This window comes from Oncorhynchus gorbuscha, linkage group LG07 (genome assembly GCF_021184085.1).
Source record: "Oncorhynchus gorbuscha isolate QuinsamMale2020 ecotype Even-year linkage group LG07, OgorEven_v1.0, whole genome shotgun sequence".
Classification (NCBI taxonomy): Eukaryota; Metazoa; Chordata; class Actinopteri; order Salmoniformes; family Salmonidae; genus Oncorhynchus; species Oncorhynchus gorbuscha.
The window spans coordinates 29,142,940-29,165,703 of record NC_060179.1 but is presented as its reverse complement, the minus strand read 5'-3'; the positions used below and the strand labels follow the sequence as shown (position 1 = coordinate 29,165,703).

General features: G+C 51.9%; 1 protein-coding gene across 17 annotated transcripts in view; it reads left to right on the top strand.

Annotated features, from left to right (window-relative positions):
• Nucleotides 1-22,764, top strand: part of scrib (scribble planar cell polarity protein) — a 105,281-nt gene that overhangs the window by 60,836 nt on the left and 21,681 nt on the right. For 16 of the 17 annotated variants that reach the window (XR_006839628.1, XR_006839627.1, XM_046356065.1 and 13 more), the window contains exons 2-20: nt 2,965-3,082; nt 4,308-4,386; nt 7,902-7,991; nt 8,272-8,328; nt 8,754-8,817; nt 9,776-9,850; nt 9,994-10,138; nt 10,556-10,674; nt 10,808-11,007; nt 11,313-11,479; nt 12,118-12,248; nt 12,801-12,926; nt 13,226-13,399; nt 13,580-14,014; nt 16,212-16,274; nt 18,803-18,892; nt 19,095-19,172; nt 19,283-19,603; nt 21,163-21,243. Coding sequence is in view for 15 of the 17 variants with exons in the window: in XM_046356065.1 (XP_046212021.1) it covers nt 2,965-3,082; nt 4,308-4,386; nt 7,902-7,991; nt 8,272-8,328; nt 8,754-8,817; nt 9,776-9,850; nt 9,994-10,138; nt 10,556-10,674; nt 10,808-11,007; nt 11,313-11,479; nt 12,118-12,248; nt 12,801-12,926; nt 13,226-13,399; nt 13,580-14,014; nt 16,212-16,274; nt 18,803-18,892; nt 19,095-19,172; nt 19,283-19,603; nt 21,163-21,243 (2,613 nt within the window). In the remaining 2 variants the exon portion in view is untranslated. The remainder of the gene's footprint in view (nt 1-2,964; nt 3,083-4,307; nt 4,387-7,901; nt 7,992-8,271; nt 8,329-8,753; nt 8,818-9,775; nt 9,851-9,993; nt 10,139-10,555; nt 10,675-10,807; nt 11,008-11,312; nt 11,480-12,117; nt 12,249-12,800; nt 12,927-13,225; nt 13,400-13,579; nt 14,015-16,211; nt 16,275-18,802; nt 18,893-19,094; nt 19,173-19,282; nt 19,604-21,162; nt 21,244-22,764) is intronic. The other variant, XM_046356062.1, reaches the window with a different exon arrangement.

Below are 22,764 nucleotides of genomic sequence, written 5' to 3'. Positions count from 1 at the left end.
CAGCACACCAGGGTGAAAGGGCACAATGCAGCACACCAGGGTGAAAGGGCACAATGCAGCACACCAGGGTGAAAGGGCACAATGCAGCACTCCAGGGTGAAGGACACAATGCAGCACTCCAGGCCGCAAAAGGCATGGATTTTTTTAAGGGTGCATTACTGCCACAAAGAGAATGCCGGCGAGAAATTCAAGGCATTATCAAGTGCTTGTCAAATTGTGAATGAGAGACTGATGAACTCTTTACAGGCTGCGCAAAGAAACTAAGCAGAGCTCATGCCTTTCCAAGCAACTTTTTTTCAAATCATCATTAGTCTCATCATGCAGTCTTGTATTAAAAATCAAAACATATAGCCCAACGTTTGTACAACCACTGAAGTTACATTAATAACTCTAGCAGTACCTATTTATTAGTTAACCGCTCAACACAGAATAGCTGCGTATGCACACTCCCTCAAGTTGTTGTTTTGGAGAAAAAATATATTTTTCATTCTCCGACTTGACTCGGGAATGGGTGTTTTATGTAGAAGCGCCAGAGAGGAGACTGTATGCCCGTGATGCGGCTGTGTTGGCTGGCCACTCTGCAGCGGGCTGAATGGCCGCCTTTGTCAGTGGGGCATAATCGTCCGTTCTCAGAACTGATTGCATTACCGCAGGCCAGCCTGCCCCTCACTGACTGGGTTCTGGAGAGACTTTCTGTGTCCCAAATAGCACCTTAGTTCCTTTTTGTAGTGCACTACTTTTGACCAAGGCCCATAGGAATAGGGTCCATTTGGACCGTAGACTCCGAGAGGGGAAGGGGAGGGAGGTATGGAACGTATCAAGAAGCTTTAATCTACATCGGTATGGTCTTGCATGGAGGAGTCTTTCCCCTCAACTGTTTTGGTGTCTCCTGTTGTCCTGACTTATGTGGTTGATATGGGAACCGATGAACAAATGTGTCTGTCTCTGTGTCCATGAACTGAGTTGACTCCTGTTGAATGTCTGTCTGTTGGCAGAATACGAAGGGGGGGGGTGCGTGCTCTCCCATGGCTCTAGAGTAAACTGTTATGCTAGGGGCGGGTGACTGCTCTCTCTGGGCCTATCTTCCATCTGGGCCCGAGCTGCAGTTCACATGGTCCCCCAGCTCTTATTTCCTCTTCCGGTCACCTGATGCCTTTCACCTGCCAGAGCCACTGTACGCCGCCCACAACGGCTCTCCCTGCCAGCTGCCAGACCTGGCCCTGCGACACACACACACGCATGCACACACACTCCATCACGTGCACACACTCCTTGGTGAGAGAGTGCAGCTCACCACCCGGTATCAACCAAATACAATATTTTTATTTTACCTTTATTTTACTAGGCAGTTAAGAACAAATTCTTATTTTCAATGACTGCCTAGGAACAGTGGGTTAACTGCCTGTTCAGGGGCAGAACGCCAGATTTTGTACCTTGTCAGCTCGGGGATTTGAACTTACAACCTTTCGGTTACTAGTCCAATGCTCTAACCACTAGGCTACCCTGCCGCCCCATATATTCTAACTAAGAGAACAAGAAGTATTCTTCCCTCTAGCAGTTTAATTGTAGAGCTGTTTTCTAGCATGTCATATTGTTAGCATCCCAAATGGCACCCTATTCCCTACATAGTGGACTACTTTCGACCAGAGCCCTATGAAGTAGTCCAATATGTAGGGAATAGCATGCCATTTGAGATGCAGATAGTGTGTATCTACTCCATTGTTGCCTGTCGGCCAGAAACTCAACAATACGAAGCACAAAGGGAGCCCTCGATTCACTCAATCTATATGCCTAAGAACGTTTATGCAACTTCCCCTAGAGACAGGAGTTTTGCAGTGGAATTGTGAAACACCTTGATTGGTGGGAACCAGTTAGCAATTTCTAAGATTTTCACGTTAATCATGTCAAACACACAAACCGATGCCTTTCACTCAAGGAAATCCAATATGTCACATTAAGTTGAGTGTATCAAAGTCGATTTTTAGTTCAGGCTCCATGTCTCCTGATGACTTGGAATGGTATTCTGATTCAGAATCATGGATGTCTTGAGTTCCTTCACATTGTTTGATTGCTATGATGCCCTCATTGCCCTGGCAGACACTGGCCCTCTGTGGCTGCAGACTCACGGGGATGATTGAGTATTTAATGGCTGCATAGTTTGGGACCTGTTCCCTATGTCTGCCTGCCAGGCCGTGTAGCAGAGGACACACCGCCTGCCCGCCCAGCCACCCGGTTCTGCCTGCCTGCTGGAGGAATGTTCTGAATGCCGTCCCCTACCCTTTCAACAACCAGCCTCTTGTGAAAATACTTGGCAACGCAGCCCGGGCCTGAGCAGAGCTCTCCTATCCAAAGCCACTGTTATTTGTCCGCCATTTGCCATAGTGACGCGAGGAGGGGTTTAGGGACATGCCGATGGAATCGGTTCAAAGAAAGCTGTAGGCTAGGCCCGTTCTGGTAAAAATACAAGGACTTGTGTCGTGGTATGTTTCTGATCATGTGTTTGCAACCTGCGGTTTGACAGTCTACAGAGTGTGGTTTGAGGGATTGATGGAGTGGAGAGAATTGAGCTGGGAGAAATGCTGATAAATTGTGCACTGCATCAAAAGTTCCACAATCTAACTTCTGGTGAACAGCATGATATACAGTCGATTGAGCTCAACCCTCTGCATTTAGGTGCCCCTTGCCAACTCCTTGATTGCATTGACAAATGTTGAGTTGACTGTTTGGGTTTAGCATACCTGCTGCAGTTTTTGAGTGTCTTTAACCCAGTGGGAGTTTAGATATGTTAGCGACTTGAATGCTTCGATGGAAAGGGGTCATCGTCTGACCCGGGTCCTTTTCCAAAAAGGAAACGTTGATGGCATTTTTCAATGCGTCGGTGCTCTTATTTAACAAAATAAATGACGTGTTTCAAAACACGATCTTCTTGTTGTCCTAACCCAGTAATTCCCTGTGTCTGTTCAGCCTTTCTTTAGACTTCTGAACCTGAGGAAGCTGGGCCTGAGTGACAATGAGATCCAGAGGCTCCCTCCTGAGGTGGCCAACTTCATGCAGCTGGTGGAGCTCGACATCTCCAGAAACGGTTAGGACACACACACACACACTTTGTCGGTGGCCCCCTCTGTTGGGGTCAAAACCAGGTTCAATACCAGCATATTGCAACCATGCATGCAAATTACCACAATGAACAGACAATTATTTTAACGACCAACTAATAAATAACAAATGCTGCTTTGGCAAGCATGCTGCAAACACCACTTTCAGAGAACCAGCAAGAAAGTAAGACCTCGAGCTAAAACCTGCATTCATGGGCAGACGAGCTTCACAAAATACGAGCAAGCAGGCAATCGCCTTATAGACCAATAGAAATGTATTCTGTGGCAGACAGTACAGTACCAACAAGCTGAAAACAACACCTTCAACTCACCCATGGCCCAACTCACTCCTGGCCAGGCCTGGTAGTCAAACACGGACACAGAAGGGCATGTAAGGAAAAGTGATCTGGGATCTAAACCCTACATGTACCCCCTAGAAACCAATGCCAGGCGCTCAAGTCAATCCCGCCCTCGATCGTACATGTCAAACCGATCTCAAATGTTTCCTGCTTTATTTAGTCCTAGTAGTCGCTGCCCTCTGTGTCCTTGCTGTAAATATCACATAGTGGGGAGTGTTTATATGAGACATCTGTCCTGCTGCCACAGACCGACTGCATCAGGGGCTGCCAGCCGAGCCAAGAGCTGTGGGTGATGTGGCCTAGCAACTTAGTCCATCTGTGCTCAGCTACTGCTGCCTTGGTTCTATTGCCCAGGAGAGTAACACACTAAACAGTCTCCATGTGTCGGACCAGGCTCCTAAACCTAGCATGGATTTCATATCTTGTGTAGGTTAGGGCCAAGTTCTGGCAGTATACATACATCTAAGGTTCAGATACAGACCAGCCTTAATGTAGTCCCCCAAAGAGAGAGAGAGAGTGTGTGTGTGCGCACGTCAAGCGATTTTAAATGGTACCTATCAGGCTGATGACATTGACACTGACTCTTACTTGAATGTCTCATGTACAGTAAGAACAATATGTTAATTATCATAGTCTTGTCAATGAGAACAGGTGAAGGGGTTTCCCTTTTCTCTTCATCCTCTTTTCTGCCCCATCCATCCCTGTTCTTTGTCCCCCTCTCCCCTCATCACCAGCCCATCTGCTAGTGATTACAAGGGAGGGGAACCTGAAATGGTGGTCTAAGTAGAATGTGACCCCGCTGTCTGTCTATGGTGCTGAGTGTGCCCCCCCCACCCACTCGCTCTCTCCGCAGACATTCCTGAGATCCCCGAGAGCATTAAGTTCTGCAAGGCGTTGGAGATTGCAGACTTCAGTGGAAACCCCCTCTCCAGGTTAGTGGATCAGTCCAGGGCCACCTCTCTCTCTCGTTTTCCTGTTTCCTTTGAGGACATGTCTGGGCCATACTAAGTTATCATTTGAGATACGTGGGGGAGTGTACTTCACTAGTTCATTGTCATACTTGTGCCATATTGTGATTATTTCCGTAATGGCCTTGAAGATAAACAACTCCAAACAATGAAATGGACAAAGAAATATTTTAACAAGTTGCTATATATTTATATCTCAAGTTGTCGCCCAGATGTGTCAAAGGCTCAGAGAAGGTCCTTTTTCAGTACTAGATTATGTACATGAGCGAAACGGTACATGAGCAAAACGCCTGGAGGAGAACGAGGCTTTGTGAGGCAACAGTACGCTGTTCGCTGACCCAGAAACTAGCATGGTATTATAGAAGTGGAATGCTCGACAAGGCAAACCCTCTCTCTGCTGCAGCTTCCTCCTATAGAATAGGAAAAGAACTGTTGGCAGCAGTGGTGATGGTGAGTGCTTTGTCAGATGGATCTGGCCACATAATGTGTGGCCGTCCCAAATGGCACCCTATTCCCTATATAGTGCACTATAGGCCCTGGTCAAAAATAGTGCGCAGTAAAGGGAATAATGTGCCATTTGGGACACACACATAGGCAGGGGAGGAAGCTATTCCAACTGCTTCAAGGGCTGATGTTGAAGGGCCATTGAGAAACTACCTACTTTCTCTCGTGTTCTCGTCTCACTCCCTCCCTCCCTAACCCCGCTCGCTCGACCCCTCCCTCCCTAACCCCGCTCGCTCGACCCCTCCCTCCCTAACCCCGCTCGCTCGACCCCTCCCTCCCTAACCCCGCTCGCTCGACCCCTCCCTCCCCCTAACCCCGCTCGACCCCTCCCTCCCTACCCCTCCCCCTCCCTCCCTAACCCCGCTCGCTCGACCCCTCCCTCCCTAACCCCGCTCGCTCGACCCCTCCCTCCCTAACCCCGCTCGACCCCTCCCTCCCTAACCCCTCCCCCCTCCCTAACCCCGCTCGCTCGACCCCTCCCTCCCTAACCCCGCTCGCTCGACCCCTCCCTCCCTAACCCCGCTCGCTCGACCCCTCCCTCCCCGCTCGCTCGACCCCTCCCTCCCTAACCCCGCTCGCTCGACCCCTCCCTCCCTAACCCCGCTCGCTCGACCCCCCTCCCTCCCCCCTCCCTCCCTAACCCCGCTAACCCCGCTCGCCCCTCCCTCCCTAACCCCGACCCCTCCCTCCCTAACCCCGCTCCCTCCCTAACCCCGCTCGCTCTCCCCTCCCTCCCTAACCCCGCTCCCCCCGCTCGCTCCCCCTCCCTAACCCCGCTCGCTCGACCCCTCCCCCTCCCTAACCCCGCTCCCTAACCCCGCTCGCTCGACCCCTCCCTCCCTAACCCCCTCCCCCTCCCTCCCTAACCCCGCCCCTCCTCGACCCCTCCCTCCCTAACCCCGCTCGCTCGACCCCTCCCTAACCCCGCTAACCCCCCTCCTCGAACCCCCTCCTCCCTCCCTAACCCCGCTCGCTCGACCCCTCCCTCCCTAACCCCGCTCGCTCGACCCCTCCCTCCCTAACCCCGCTCGCTCGACCCCTCCCTCCCTACCCCTCCCCCCTCCCTAACCCCGCTCGCTCGACCCCTCCCTCCCTAACCCCGCTCGCTCGACCCCCTCCCTCCCCGCTAACCCCTCCCTCCCTAACCCCGCGCTCGACCCCTCCCTCCCTAACCCCGCTCGCTCGACCCCTCCCTCCCTAACCCCGCTCGCCCCTCCCTCCCTCCCTACCCCTCCCCCCTCCCCCTAACCCCGCTCGCTCGACCCCTCCCTCCCTAACCCCGCTCGCTCGACCCCTCCCTCCCTAACCCCGCTCGCTCGACCCCTCCCTCCCTAACCCCGCTCGCTCGACCCCTCCCTCCCTAACCCCGCTCGCTCGACCCCTCCCTCCCTAACCCCGCCTCTCCCTCCCTAACCCCGCTCGACCCCTCCCTCCCTAACCCCGCTCGCTCGACCCCTCCCTCCCTAACCCCGCTCGCTCGACCCCTCCCTCCCTAACCCCTCGCTCGCTCGACCCCTCCCTCCCTAACCCCTCGCTCGCTCCCTCCCTAACCCCTCGCTCGCTCCCCCTCCCTCCCTAACCCCTCTCGCTCCCTCCCTCGACCCCCCTCCTCCCTAACCCCTCGCTCGCTCGACCCCTCCCTCCCTAACCCCTCGCTCGCCCTAACCCCTCGCTCGCCCCTCCCTCCCCCTAACCCCGCTCCCCTCCCTCCCTAACCCCTCGCTCGACCCCTCCCTCCCTAACCCCTCGCTCGCTCGACCCCTCCCTCCCTAACCCCGCTCGCCCCTCGCTCCCTCCCCTCGCTCCCCCCCTCGCTCCCCCTCGACCCCTCGCTCCCTCGACCCCTCGCTCCCTCGCTCCCTCGCTCCCTCGCTCCCTCGCTCCTCGCCCCTCCTCGCCCCTCTCCCTAACCCGCTCCGACCCCTCTCTCGACCCCTCGCCCCTCGCTCGCTCGACCCCTCGCTCCCTAACCTCGCCCTCTCGCTCCCCCCCTCGCTCGCTCGGCCCCTCGCTCGCTCGGCCCCTCGCTCGCTCGGCCCCTCGCTCCCCCTCGGCCCTCGACCCCTCCTCGGCCCCTCGCTCCGACCCTCGCTCGCTCGACCCCTCGCTCCTCGGCCCCTCGACCGCTCCTCGGCCCCTCGACCGCTCCCTCGCTCCCTCGGCCCCTCCTCCTCGGCCCCTCGCTCCCTCGGCCCCTCGACCGCTCCCTCGGCCCTCCCTCGGCCCCTCGCTCCTCGGCCCCTCGGCCGCTCCCTCGGCCCCTCGGCCGCCCCTCGGCCCCTCGGCCGCTCCCTCGGCCCCTCGGCCCCTCCCTCCTCGGCCCCTCCCTCCGCTCCCTCGGCCCCTCGCTCGACCGCTCCTCGGCCCCTCGACCGCTCCTCGGCCCCTCCCTCGACCGCTCCTCGGCCCCGACCGCTCCCTCGGCCCCTCGACCGCTCCCTCGGCCCTCGACCGCTCCTCGGCCCCTCGACCGCTCGCTCGGCCCCTCGACCGCTCGCTCGGCCCCTCGACCCCCTCGCCGCTCGCTCGGCCCCTCGCTCGCCCCTCGCTCGACCCCTCGGCCCCTCGCTCGACCCGCTCGCTCGCTCGCTCGCTCGCTCGCTCGACCCCTCGCTCGACCCCTCGCTCGCCCCTCGCTCGACCCCTCCTCCTCGACCCCTCGCTCGACCCCTCGACCCCTCGCTCGACCCCTCCCTCGACCCCTCCCCCCTCGACCCCTCGCTCCCTCGACCCCCCTCGCTCGACCCCTCGCTCGACCCCTCGCTCGACCCCTCCCTCCCTCGCTCGCTCGACCCCTCGCTCGACCCCTCCCTCGCTCGCTCGCTCGACCTCGCCCCGCTCGCTCGACCCCTCCCTCGCCCCGCTCGCTCGACCCCTCCCGCCCCGGGCACGCACGTTCGCTCGATCCCTGCCTCTCGCGCTCACTCCTTCTCCCTTTCCATCTGTTTTCCTGTCTTTTGTCCTCTCATCACTAGGTTGCCTGATGGTTTCACTCAGCTGCGAGGGCTCGCCCACCTGGCCCTCAACGACGTGTCACTGCAGACACTGCCCAATGACATAGGAAAGTAAGTACACACACCAACGAAATATGCAGACCAACCACCTTGCATGAATGGGTATTTGAACTCCGACACGGGTTTCCTTCTTGCTCTAAACATTTGAACTCCTCGCTCTGTAAAATGACAGACATTGGTACAGGCCTAATTACATGACACAGTGGGCTCTCAGACAGACGGACTGACTGCTCTGAGTGACCAGATGGATGAGGCCCATCGCCATGCCAAGTTAACCAGGACCAGCAGACACCCCATCTGACTAACCTCTCCTCCTCCCTCTCTCCTGCAGCCTGGCCAACCTGGTGACGCTGGAGCTCAGGGAGAACCTGCTCAAGTCCCTGCCCACGTAAGTGCCCTCTTTAGCCTGGCATAGTTCCCAGCCTCACTTCATGCTAGCAAAGGTGGTTGTTTCCTAAAAAGGAGTCCTTGATGATATGACTAGTGATTTGAAGCACAATGGAGTCCTCAATCATCACTAGTGTATCTGTTCACTAGTTAACCGCAGCAGTAGCTCCCTTCTCTTTCGATGCAGTTGTTGTCATAGGGACAGACTGGCTGAATGACAAGCTTGTCGTGACTGTGAGAGATTGGGGCGTGGCGGTTAGTGATTTAGCCAATCTGGTTCTGACTGTAACAGTCCAGACGTCGTCTTGTGTTTCTGTATAGATTATAAATCTGTTCTAAAACTGAGTGTGTTTCAACAAGACTGTGTCTATGCAGTAGTCCCCATTTACTTCAGGGTTTCTATGATCGATTGTTCCTCTTATCCAGGTCGCTCTCTTTTCTGGTGAAACTGGAACAGCTGGACCTGGGCAGCAATGAACTGGAAGTGTTGGTAAGAACAAGCTCCAAATGACACCCTATTCCATATATATATATATATTTCCCATGCTCAAACAAACAGGACTCAAGGGTACAACTACGGATGTGTCCCAAATGGCACCCTATTCTCTTCATAGTGCATGAGGGCCCATAGCGCGAGATATATATATATCTCGCGCTATGGGCCCTCATGCACTATGAAGAGAATAGGGTGCCATTTGGGACACATCCGTAGTTGTACCCTTGAGTCCTGTTTGTTTGAGCATGGGAACGCCTGCCTGGCTAGCCTTCTCATTGGGACAGGGTAAACAGTGCCTGTTGAGCTGACAAGGGCGTAGGCTGAGCAAACAACCTGACGTCATGCTACCCGCCTGACAACCCTGCCTGTCATACTGTACACTGCTCAGCCTTGACAGGGATGCGAAGTCATTTAATGTAATGTATCACTCAAATACAGTCTGGGGTCATTTTTACAGGTTTTGTGTTCTCTGGGATTGATTCCCAATGCCTTCTTTTGGAGCTCAAAGTGAATTGCCCTGCAGGGATATAGAATGATTTTTTTTCTTCTCAAATTGAAGTTGAACAGGACCCATCTTGTTTTGGATAGCAACATGCTTTGATCTGTTTGGTGTATGGGCATAGCCAACAGGAACAGTGTGTGGGTGTGCATATATAGTTAGTTTTTTCAGTTGAATCTTGCCCCCTTCCGCAGCCATTTGGGGACCCCAGAGTGGAATGGGAGTATTTTGGGGCGTATGATGTGTGGTTATGTAGCCACCCCCACCTCTTCTCTTCCCAAATGATGCATATTTAAGTGGATCCTTGTGTTTGTTCCCACTCGCTTTAGCATGCATTGGCTCAGAACACCTGATCGCCTGGCCTCGTGTCACAAAGCAGAGCAACGATGACATATGTCATGCCCTCTGTTTACCTTCTCTCTTTCCCCTCTCTCTTTCCCCTCTCTCTAACAGCCAGACACACTTGGTGCTCTCCCTAAGCTACGGGAGCTGTGGTTGGACCGTAACCAGCTCTCCTCATTGCCACCAGTGAGTATGGTCCTGGCTCATCTATGCCCATCTTATTCGCTTAGACTCAGAACGTTGCTCAGTATGATACCCATCGCGTACATTTGAGTGAGTGTTCACACTAAAAACTACAGGTGTGTGTGTGTGTGTGTGTGTGTGTGTAGGAGCTGGGGAACCTGCGGAGGCTGGTGTGTCTAGACATGTCAGAGAACCGCCTGGAGGAGTTGCCCTCGGAGCTGAGCGGCCTGCTGGCCCTCACTGACCTGCTGCTCACACAAAACCTTCTGGAGGTGGTCCCTGACAGCATTGGTGAGAGGGATTGCAAGGAGGGAGGGAGAAAAGATGAACAGATGACACTGTCCCTTTTGTACAGTGCCTTATTCACCTCAACTGGTTTACACAGTAGCTTCATTGTCAAACATAACTTTTTTTTTTTAAGTACTTTTCCAAGGTGTCTGCTTTTTTACCAATAAGTAGACCCATGGATGTTATCGTTGCCTGAATGCAATTGAAGGTAAATGCACTTGACTCGTGAAGAACCACACTGCCCCCTATTGGGGAAATAGTACTAGTTAACTGACATGAAAGCTTCATGTTCATTATGAACCAGACAGACAATAACTGACTTCAAAGGGGTCCTGAACTTGTCCAATAAACACGTTTTCATTTTCCGTTACAAAACGTTTTGCTGCGATGAATACGACCTGGCTGACTCTGTTTCTCCAGGCTCTCTGAAGCAGCTGTCCATCTTGAAAGTGGACCAGAACCGACTGACCCACCTGAGCGACTCCATAGGGGAGTGTGAGAACCTGACGGAACTTGTGCTGACCGAGAATCTTTTACAGGTACAGAACCACTGCGTTTATAACCAAGTTTCTTTTGGTTCAGAACAAATGTACAGTTCATTGCCTTTTAACAACCCCCTTGAGATGCGTTCTTTTTAATATTCATGAAATGTGTAAATGTTTAATTCCGTAGACTCTGCCTCGCTCGCTGGGCAAGCTGAAGAAGCTGACCAATCTGAATGCGGACCGCAACCGTCTGGGCGGCGTACCCGATGAGCTGGGCGGCTGCGCCAGCCTCAACGTGCTCTCCCTCAGGGACAACCGTGTGGCCAAGCTGCCTGCCCAGCTGGCCGACGCCACCGAGCTCCACGTGCTAGACGTGGCAGGGAACAGGTAACCCCGCTACTCAGCGGCGTTGGTGCTAGCGTCGCCGCCCCTTCGCTTGACCTTTTTTCTCATCAAGCCTTACAGCTGAATAGTAATGTAAAATATGCCGTTTAGCAGACGCCGTTTCCAAAGCGAGTTACAGCAGGGCGTGCGTACATTTTCATACGAGTGGCCCCAGCGGGAACTGAACCCACGGTCCTGACGTTGCCAGCGCAATATTCTACCACCTGAGCCACACCGGATGTATTCTTAGAAATCAGAACAGTACTTTCCATATGTTGTTGTTGACTGTGTTGCGTGGGTGTGCCCAGGTTACAGAACCTCCCGTTTGCCCTGGCCAACCTCAACCTGAAGGCCATGTGGCTGGCAGAGAACCAGTCCCAGCCCATGCTCAAGTTCCAGACGGAGGATGAGGAGAGCACCGGGGAGAAGGTGCTCACCTGCTACCTGCTACCCCAGCAGCCTTCCTCTAGCCTGGGTGAGTTAGCCTTACACCACCGTCATCTTCATCATGACCTTCTTTCCTCCTCTCTCACTTGCCTCTGTTCTCAGCTTTGTCCCTAGGATTTTCACTATTTACAGACTTTCTTTACCTCTCTTTACTCTCTCTCTGCATATCCTCCTTCCTTCACTCCCTCTCACATAAGGGCTGCACGGTAGGCGTTTCACCTGCTACGCTGGAAGCGTGTGCAGAGCGCAAAAGCCACTTGATCAATTGTTCTCGGGTGTGAGCCGTGCGTCGAGATCTTGAAAATAAAAACCCAGTCCGGGACCCGTGCCGCTTACGCCAAGGTCTTATTGAGGTGAATAGGAGCGTCTGGTGCTTGGTCACAGTTACAGCCAGTAACGCCCGTTAACTCCATAACGATGACCGTTTGTGTCCAGTGACGATGCTCATCTGTCCTGCTGTCATCTATTGGAAGCGTAGCCTGTGTTTATAACCCAGAGTCCTCCTCGCTTTCCTGTCGCGCTCAACCCAGATTTAGTTACCATCACTTCTCCTAACATCCATTCATCCCATGTACCATCAAAACATTTTTTTTAATCTTGTTCGTTGTTGGAATGCCCATCTTGATTTGTAACCCAGTCCCTCTTTGATCCGGTCTCTCCCTACAGAGAACCTGCTCCAGAACAGTGTGGACGACAGCTGGACAGACAGCAACCTGAACCGCGTGTCTGTCATCCAGTTCCAGGAGGAGACCACCAAGCAGGAGGCGGAGGATGACGAGGCGGCCGCGGAGCGCAGGGTAAGACAAATCAAAATACAGCGGTCTTTGTCACATGCTTACCTATTGGGCCCTTCCCAACAATGCAGAGAGACAAATTGACACTAGTAGTACATGATGCACAATGAGTAACGAGAGAATTAATACACTGTTTCTAAATCCATTTTGTCGGTTATTTTGGCACTTTATTTGGATAGTTATGAAATGAGAGGGGGATACAGGCAGGTGGGAGAAACCGTGGGGAATGGTAGACGTGTGGATTGAACCCCGGTCGCTGATAACGGGCTTTGTTCACGTGACTCCTGCACTGTGCGAGCCAACACGTTCTACAGTGAAGCACTCGATGGCTGGCTCTCAACTTCGCTTCCTTGTCCATTCCTTTCCCACTGTGACCTCTGATCTGACAGGGCATCAGGTGAAAGTAACATGACGGAGAGGGCGTCCAGTCACACAATCGGTCGTTGTTTCGGCAGCGTCACAAGTCCTTGGGCCTTGATTTACTGTTTGCCTGAGGAGGACTGTCTGTAATTGACGGACTGTCAGTCTGGGGAGTTTACTGGTGCGTGTGTGCAGGGTCTCCAGCGGCGGGCGACACCACACCACAGTGAGCTGAAGGTGATGAAGAAAGGGATTGAGGAGAGGAGGAACGAGGCCTACACTTCCAGAGCGGATGGAGAGACTGAGTCCCCTGGTGCTGAGGTACAACACGTCACCGACACGCCACAGGACATCCTACATGGCACCGTACTTGAGGTCCATGAGCACAAATATAAATTAAAGGCTGCGTCCTAAATGTCACCCTATTGACCATTTTATAGTGCACTTCTTTTGACCAGAGTCCATTTGGGACACGCAGGTACACAAAGTAATGTCCCAAGTAATAAGTGGGTTCTTTCTGTGTCATTGTGTAACGTTCTGACAGCATCAGAGTGTTACCTGTTGGTCACCAATCCAGGATTCTGTTTTTCCCATTCCGCCCGTGTGATTGGTGGTTGCAGGAGAAGCGGCTGAGCGATCTGTCCAATCAGAGCCACGACTCTGCGGCGTCCAACAGTACGGCCTCGGCCAACTCCCACGAAGAGAGGCGGGGCCTGATGACCACAGACCTGGTGGGTGGGCGTGGGCCCCAGGAGGTGGAGGTGCTAGATGAGATGGAGGTGGAGTACGTCGAGGTGAGTTTCACTACTATGACATCCAGGAAAAACTATGTACCCTGGTTTATACACTTTCTCCTGGTCAGGTCAATTAATGAATCATGCATAACAGTAACTTGAGAGATGTCCTCGTCTTGAATACAATCCCTTCCCTCCTGCTCTTTCTCCCTTCACTCACACCATCCCCTCTCCCACCAGCCCACGGTGCACTTTGCAGAGGAGCCCATGTACCGGGGTGGGGACGAGAATGGTGACGACGATGAGGAGGGCGAGGATGGCGTCCCACACAGCTACGAAGAGGAACAACAGAGGCCCCAGTTCCCTACGGAGAAGCAGCGTCTGATCAGGAAGGACACGCCGCACTACAAGAAGCACTTCAAGATCACCAAGCTGCCAAAACCCGAGGCGGTGGCCGCGTTACTGCAGGGCTTCAGCCCCGACGCTCACCTGGCCCAACACCCAGCCTCGCACCACACTGCCCCCGAGGAGGAGGAGGAGGAGGAGGAAGAAGAAGAGGATGAGGAGGAAGGGGAGGAGTGTATGGTAACTCCACAGCGCCACAACAGGATAGAAGAGCCAGAGCTGGAGGATAGGAGTCTGCTTCATGCCAACTCCTCCCTGCAGCCGGTCAAGGTAACCTGGGCTCGTGGTGGGCTGGGGTGGGGGGGGGACACATGTTTACAATATGAACATAGTCTATAATGACTAGTTGTAGAAAACTGAAACATACATACTATCATATCATGCAGCTATCGTGTTCAGAGCTTCATGTTTTTTTTTCTGATAACTTGACTAGAGTAACAGGGGTCAGCCGGTCACGCGACACTCCACGCCCTAACCATGTATCCCCATTTCAAATTAGCCAGGACAACCACGGGACTAGTTTTTCCTTTTGCGTTTTGCCCCGTGAAGCTGACAGTTGAATGAAGCTCTTGCACACCTTCTCTCTTCACGCTGACGTGTTCCTGGCCTGCAGCTCGCCTCTATGCACCCCCCTAGACACGCAAGTGCATAGAAGCTCCCCGTCGATCTGTCACCATGCAACCTGCATTCGGTCTGGACTGCTGGCACTGGATCGGATATAGGAGATCACATTGCATGCCGTGTTGCTGTGCATAGGAAAAACAAACCAATGGATACGGGGATGTTTGCCGGGAGATGTCTAATGGCTTTTGCACGAGTGCTTTTACGTTGCTCTCTCTGTCCCACACAAGCAGGTTCTGTCCTTACGTTCACAGACGGCGGCAGCCGCTATTCGGTAACTTGGTAAAAGACATAACTAACGAGTGGACTTTCTCATTAACAGCATTTGATAAACGTTTGTAAATGTCGTCAGACACACCGACCGTTTTTTTACGAACGGACAACCAGCTCGCACCAAATCAGGTGGCAGTTGTTTAAACGCTTCGGACTTTAGTCAAAGGCTACCAAATGTCTCCTCAGTCCCTGGTCAAAAGTAGTACACTATACTATATAGGGAATAGGGTGCCATTTTGGACAAACACATATTATTTTATCCACACACTACCCGGACTGCTCAGAGTGGAGCTCCCTCTTGTGGCTCCTCTGAGCATCTCAAGGACTACTTATCAATAATACCCATCAAGTCTGCTTAGTAAAAAGTGAAGATGATGAATCCCCAACCCCGTCAGCTGTGCACTGGCCTCCTGCTGGCCTCCTGCTGGCCTCCTTCACCATGCCTCTGTCTGCCCACCTCAGTACTATGCTTCTCTCCGTATCATTTGCTGTCTGCTGTTGTGTTTTTTAATTGGTTAATGAACTTTCCCTTACCTGCTTTCCTACATTTGTGTGTTAGTGCGAGTGTGTGGATGTGGCCCTCGAAGTGTATGACTCTGGGGAAGACAATTAGTGTATTCAAATGGATTATTAATCGTAATCACCACTAGCGCTGCTAACTAATGTGCATTGAATGATGGAGGTGTGTATGTCTGTGTGTGGTGCCTGATTGCCTACCGACCATCCAGAATTTCTCTTGGCCGAGGTGGAAATGTTGAGACCCAGACAAACCGCGTTTTGCTAAATGTACACCTACAGCATGGATCAATCTCTCACCAAGTTGCTGCAGATTTGACATTGAAGGGAACCACGCCAATGGCTTTTCACAATTTATTTTGTGCGAGGCTGTCACCTTTTTTAGCTCTGCGAACACAATCACTTGGAGTACATGCAAAGCCTCTTCTTTGACATGTTTGTATATAATGATCTGATTCCTGTTTTTGTTTTTTAATAGTACTTGTCAATCATGTTTGTAATCGATCTGAAAAACGACTGCTGCACAGTAGAAGTGTATGCATGAAATGACTTTAAAGGGGAACAGGGTTTCCTGTGGTGTCTGTCTATAGGCTGGAGGGAACTTTGAGCTGGGAGCCACTGCTTTCTTTCCCCCGCTTCTCTTTCTGAACACAAGCTGCCCTCCCCGTGTGGCCTGTAACTCACCTCATCCTGGGTCTCGAGTTTCCACCCCTGCCTGCTTCCGCTTCTGGTGGCTGGGGAGTGAGTGATGTGTGTGACCGATGTTGCCACTGTTCAAATGACCTCAACTGGCGATGAAATTGGCCATATCAAATGTAGTCCCGAGTTCAACCACTACACGATAGTGGATATGACCTTTTTTGGGGTTTATCCCTGTGGCTGAGTGTGTGTGTGTGTGTTTGTGTGTGTTACTGTTCTTTGACGTGTTTGTATGCGTGTGTGTGCGTTCTGTTTTTGATTTATCCGATTTTGTTTTGGTTGGAGTATGCTTGTGTGCATATTTAGTTATTTTGGCCTCACTAATCCGCATGCCTCTCGCTGGTTCCTGTCCTAACAGGGGGTGTCATTTGATCAAGTCAATAATCTGCTGATTGAGCCTGCTCGAATTGAGGAGGAAGAGGTCTGTACTTACTCTCTCTCACTCCATCCATCCACTCCTCCCACTCTCTCTCTCTCGTTCCCCCACTCACTCACCCACCCATTCACCCACCCGCTGGCTCTCAGAGGGGAACTGAAAAACAGCCCACAAAAATCCATGATTAATCCAAGCCAATCGCCAGGGAAATGCTCACCACAACTCTCCTTTGGACCACCAGCGTGATAGAACTCGAAGCGGACTAACAGAACTTGAAGGGGACCAAAATGGACAGAGGGTTTTAGGATTCAAATGTTATCTGTAACTATAAGGTTATACGAGTGTGGGTAGGTTCTATCTGGGGCAAATCTGTGGTTACCATTCAATGACGTCCTTACCCCATTTTCGGGTTCTACCACGCTGTGGCTCGCCTCCCTCTTCTTCTTCTCCTCTTCTTCATCCCCGTGTTCAGGCTGAGAGGCCCTGGAGTGAATGGGCTGCTTGTGCTGCTGTCTGTGATGGAGGAGGTCCGTCTTCTTTCAGGTTTTAGTTTCTCACCAGGCACTAGCAGGAACCTGGCCCACACAGATGGAACTTCTAACCAGGACAAGTGTGTCTTCTAGAAGATATCTAAAATAGTTTCCTACCTCTTTGTGAGTACATGTGCATCATGAAATAACAGTTGAATGGTATGCCAAAACCATCCGTTTCCACGGGTACCACACCGTCCACCTATCAACGTATGACAAAGAAGCACTCCGGGGCTATGTCTCAAATGGCACCCTATTCCCTACACCGTGCACTACTTTTGACGTCAAAAGTAGGACACTATGTAGGGAATGGGATGCCATTTGGGACTCCGCCTGGCTCTGTACGGTGGTTTCAGTCCAGAGTGTAAGCACTTTGCTCAATGATCTGCTCTGATGAATAGCTCAAGAACCACCGAGCAGCTTATCAGTTCTGTTCAGAGCTTAACATTCAATAGAGACACCAAGGATATGTGAAACACCTGACACAGTAAATACGGTGGTATTTGGTTAAATGTCCGTTGTTTGGGATGGATATTTTTATTTCTATATTATGTTAATCTTCATTTTGAAATGATAGGATGTTGCCATTTGAGTGGTAGCATTACAGGTAACTGCCAAAATGAAGGAAACATCGACATCCTGGGTGCATTTCCATTCAGGATTAAACCCAGTGTTTTACCCAAAAGGTTCAGACTTTTCTATTTCCGTCTATGCGGGCTGGCATCTCTGGGCCATGACTCCAGCAGACCTGCCCTCACTTGTGGTCAAATCCCAACTGGTTCTTTTCAGCTGATATTCCCGGAACAATGGCTGAATGTGAACTTTAACACCTTCTCACAAAGCAACGGTCTTGATTATGCCGAGGTTCTTGATTCTGCTCTTCACAAGTCCTCACTGTCAGCCCTAGCTATGGAAACAACTGTTTCCCCCAGTATAACGGAAGTGTAACATTGTTAGTCAAAGTGTCTCAGTAGGGCGTTGGACCACCACGAGCCAGAACAGCTTCAATGCACCTTGGCATAGATTCTGGAACTCTATTGGAGGGATGCGACACCATTCTTCCACCAGAAATTCCATCATTTTGGTGATTTTGTTGATGGTGGTATGTACCTCCGTAATGGCATAAAAGTATTTTTGATCATTCATTTGGTTAAAATGACCTTCAAAGATGTAACAGTGTTCATAATGGAGTGATTGTGTGGCTCTGATATATGGAGGAATCCTTGGTGAGTGACTGCACTTCTGGTGAGGATGCCTGTGGATTGGTTGGCATGTGCGTCATGTGCCCGTGTTTGCATTTTGCGACGGCGACAACGAGTTTGTGAGAGAACGGAGCCTTGTCGTCGTTTGACGACCCAACGGAATCACCCTCCGCTACCCCCACCCCCCACCAACGCAGCACTTTCACTCAACTCTTTCTTTCCTCTCTCGCTCCCACTTATCTTTCAACCCCCCCCCCCCCCCCCCCACACTCTGCATGGCTTGCGCAGACAGCATTCACACACCCAGTTCAGACCCATACATGTTATGATTCGTAGTGTCTCGTGTGTACCCCCCCTCTCCCCGTTGTGACTGTTCCATGACATAGTATTGTGTTACATACAGCCCCCTCCTCAAATACACACCTCCGTGCTAGTGTCTGAAACTGTTTTTGTGTCCAGAGGAATATGTTTGTCCAGTTGTTTCACTGTGTGTCTTTGGGCTAATGTCAATGCATTGTGATATGATGGGTAATTAGTTTTGTACTACTTGTTTTAATGATACTGCTTTCTTCCTGTTTCAACGGCAAAATGGAAGCCTTTTGATAAGTCAATGTAGCTACTCTGCAATGTGAGATGCAAGGCAACACGCTCTTGTCTATTCCCCCTCTTTCAACATACACTTGAGTTGAGTTTAGCCCCGAGACCAGAGTAGCCCCTGTCTTGTCTTGTCTGTGTCAGTGCCGCAGTCCTCCCTCTTGTCCCAGCCTATCTATCTGACGATAGGGCTGTTGTATGGGGGCGTCTCCACTCATTGCGCTGACCCCTTCTCTTCCATTTCCAGCACAACCTGACCATTCTACGGCAAACTGGGGGTCTGGGCATCAGCATAGCCGGTGGAAAGGGATCCACACCCTACAAGGGGGATGATGAGGTGAGGGCCGAGGACAGCTGTGGACACTCCTAAATGTACAGATGGGCTGCGTTCCATATTCCCCATTTACTGCTCTACAGGGCCCGGTTCAAAAGTAGTGCACTTACATGGGGAACAGGGTACTATTTGGGAAGCTTTCCTATTCTGCGGACCTATTGGGCCTTGTGACTGTGTACGAGAGTCTGTCTGTCTGTCCCTCCAGGGCATCTTCATCTCCAGGGTGTCTGAGGACGGACCTGCAGCCCGGGCTGGGGTCAAAGTGGGAGACAAACTTCTCGAGGTAAAGTCTGCACGCACGATAAGATGTTGCATTCATGGTCTACATGAACAGGCCTTTTGACTGTAGAGAGAGAGCCATGTGGACCATGGTCTCCGCTCCCTCCCTCTCAGGTGAACGGCGTGGCCCTCCAGGGTGCTGAGCACCACACGGCGGTGGAAGCCCTGCGCAGCTCGGGCACCGCCGTCTCCATGAGCGTCATCCGGGAGCACATGGTGGAGCCGGAGAACGCCATCACCACCACGCCGCTGAGGCCCGAGGACGACTACTTCCCCCGGGAGAGACGGGCCAGCGGGCTGCCCTTCTGCATGGAGGCCAGCTCTCCCGCAGGCCCCCGACACAGGCGGTCTACCTGCCTGGTCCGCAACGACAAGGGCCTGGGCTTCAGCATCGCCGGGGGCAAGGGTTCCACAGCCTACCGCACGGGGGACTTGGTGAGAGAGACACTCGTACTTAGTGTACAAGAGACACAGAGTCACACACGTACCTGCTGAATGTACAGCAGACACAGTGAGACATGCCGTAGAGTTTCCATATCTAGGTCGTGTGGTGGAGGAATATTGGGCGTCGTTTCATCCCTGATGAATATTTAATCCCTTCGTGGTGAAACACGGTGTGTGGTGTGTGTGTGGTGTCAGGTTGTCCCACATCACAAGCTAACGGCACCCTCTAACTGCAGTAGCTACAGCATTAGAAGGAGAAGTCTAGTCAGGAGTGGTAGGTTTCCTACCTATTTCTGTTTAATGCCCCGTCATAGCCTTCAACCCCTCCAAGGTTTCCATCATTCTGACAGCCACTTTTCCACTCCAGACGTTTTACAGCCATCGCCAAGGAGACAGATATGAATAGCGAGCCTTGACACCTGATAGGTCCTGTGTAACTGGGATGTGGTTATTTTATTTGGGGGCCACCGCATTGGCCACATTCAAGGCTACATGTCCTGTGCGTTACGGCTCTCAAACAGACCCCCACAGCCCAGGGAGACGCCACGGACAGGAACTGAGACGCACGTTCACCGCTGGAGTCTGTAAGTTATGTTGTGCCTTTTCTGGAAGGGATCAAGATGGTCTCTGAGGCGGGCTAGGAGTAGGCCTGCTCTTTGTCTGCACGTGTACATGTTTATTATCTAATCATAGTCACTTCACCCCCACCTACATGTACAAATGACCTCAACTAGCCTGTACCCCCGCACACTGACTCAGTGCCCCCTGTATATAGCCTCGTTATTCTTATTGTGTTACTTTTTTATTATGACTTTAGTCTACATGGTAAATATTTGTCTTAACTCTTCTTGAACTGCGCTGTTTGGTTAAGGGCTTGTAAAGTAAGCATTTGGCGGTTAACTCTACCCTTGTTGTGTTCGGCGCATGTGACAAAGTTTGATTTGCTCGTTTGTAAGTCCAACGAGGAGTTTGGTCATCCTTGCAGCTCGTGGAACTCTCTTCTTCAGGCAAAGGGACTGGAGGTCTCCGTGTCACCGCGAGGCGGCGACTCTGTTGTTCAGCCACCTCTGAACTTTGTTTTACTGCATTAGGATAGAATTATTACCATTTTTGTTGAGTGCGATCTCTCAATGTTTTGTATACCTTTTCAGCTAAATATTGGATTTGTTTGCGTAGTTGTTGGTAGTGGAGTGTAATAAGAAAGGCATGATGGTGTTCTTGTGCTCACAACCACCACAGAAATACTTCTGAACAAGCCCAAGCCAACTATTGAGAGCAGCATTAGACTAGTGACCGTGAATATAGGCGTGCAAGGCTATATTTTGTCCTGGCTGTGTGAAGTAGTCATTACGGGACGTCCCCTGCTGACCCTGTGGTAACCGCCATCCCAGAATAGACTGACTGGCAGTGATGGAGCTAGCAGGGCATTGTTGTGCCAGTCTCACCCCCTACCCTCCCTGGGTGACCAGGTACACAGCTAGCAGACACGTCACTGTAGGTTAAAACCGAACGGCGTCGCATTATGATCTGTCTCCTGTCCGTCTCTTCAGGGGATCTACATCTCCCGAATCGCAGAGGGAGGGGCGGCCCACCGAGACAGCACACTCCGCGTCGGGGACAGGGTCATCACTGTGAGTACTGCTTCACTCCTGTTTTTAGCCCCAAATGGAATCCTATTCCCTGTGTCGTGCACTATTTCTGACCAGGGAATAGAGCCATTTGGGACCTCACCAATGCTTTTCTCTCCTCTCTCTCTCGCCCCCATCCTCCTGTCTTCATTTAAATTCTTTGGTTTTTCATGCCAATGTTTCAGTTGAACTGTTAACATACACATTTTAGTCATTTAGCAAGCACTGTTTTCCAGAGTGACTTACTGCATAGTGAGTCCATTCAACTATGTTGAAATGAAGGCTGCCTGTTCTTTTTGAAACTGTGACCGATGGTTTTGATCAGCTACTGCCGTAGTGAAAGACAACTCTTTCCCACCCCTATTATTCCATTTGGTTCACTTTTAGTGAAGGGATAATGCAACACTTACTGCAGCAAAGTATTCCGCTTTACACTGTTATGATCCCCAAGTCTAGTCCTGTCTCAAGATGAATTGGACTAACTTGGGTTCGGTCCGTGTCAACTTCCTGCAAAACACCACCAAGCAAGCACACACACGTTCGACAACCAAGCGCGCGCTCACCGGTTGCTCCTTCCAAAACAAACACCACTACAATGACAACTAACACTCATCCCACTTGAGAGAATTGGGACTCTGCTTGTCCTGTGCCGCTGCTGCCAGCCCATCTAGGCTGTGTCCCAAATAGTGCTCTATTCCCTGTGGGCTCTGGTCAAAAGCAGTGAGCTATATAGGGAACCATTTGGGATGCAGCGGCTGGACTAACGTGACCTCAGCTGATATGTATGTGATTGACAGCTGAAGCCAAGGTTCCTGCTGCATGCTGCTTCACTGTGTGCCCCTTTTCTTTGGCATCGTAGTGGTGTTCTCATTCTGTAGCACGGTCTTGCCAGAGTTGCATGTACCCTCATGCCCATACCTATGACCGTGGTCCATTGGCTACAAAGATAGGGCCTTGATATGATTTTGTGCAGGCTCCTCCAGCTTTTCTATAGTTTTTTTCCTGAACCAATCTCGATTCATTCAATCTGAGCATTTGTTAACCTCAGTCACGTTCGTGTGCGGTGTGGTGGCCTCGTCTCCTATCTGTCTACTCCTGTCTCGTTCTCTGAATCATAACCATTCCTCTTTCTCTCTCCCAATTCCTCTTCACCCTCCTCCTATTTGAGGGGAGGATCATAAAATGGCTCTATGAATGATTCTGTTTCTACCTACTCTCTGCTTCTTGTACTCTTTCTTTCTCTCCCCCCTCTATTTCTCGTGCTCTCGCCACCTCTCTTGCTCTCTTTCTCGTGCTCTCGCCACCTCTCTCGCTCTCTTTCTCCACCTCTCGCCACCTCTCTCGCTCTCTTTCTCCACCTCTCGCCACCTCTCTCGCTCTCTTTCTCCACCTCTCGCCACCTCTCTCGCTCTCTTTCTCCACCTCTCGCCACCTCTCTCGCTCTCTTTCTCCACCTCTCTCGCTCTCTTTCTCCATCTCTCTCTTTCTCTTTCTCCACCTCTCTCGCTCTCTCTGCATGGCCAC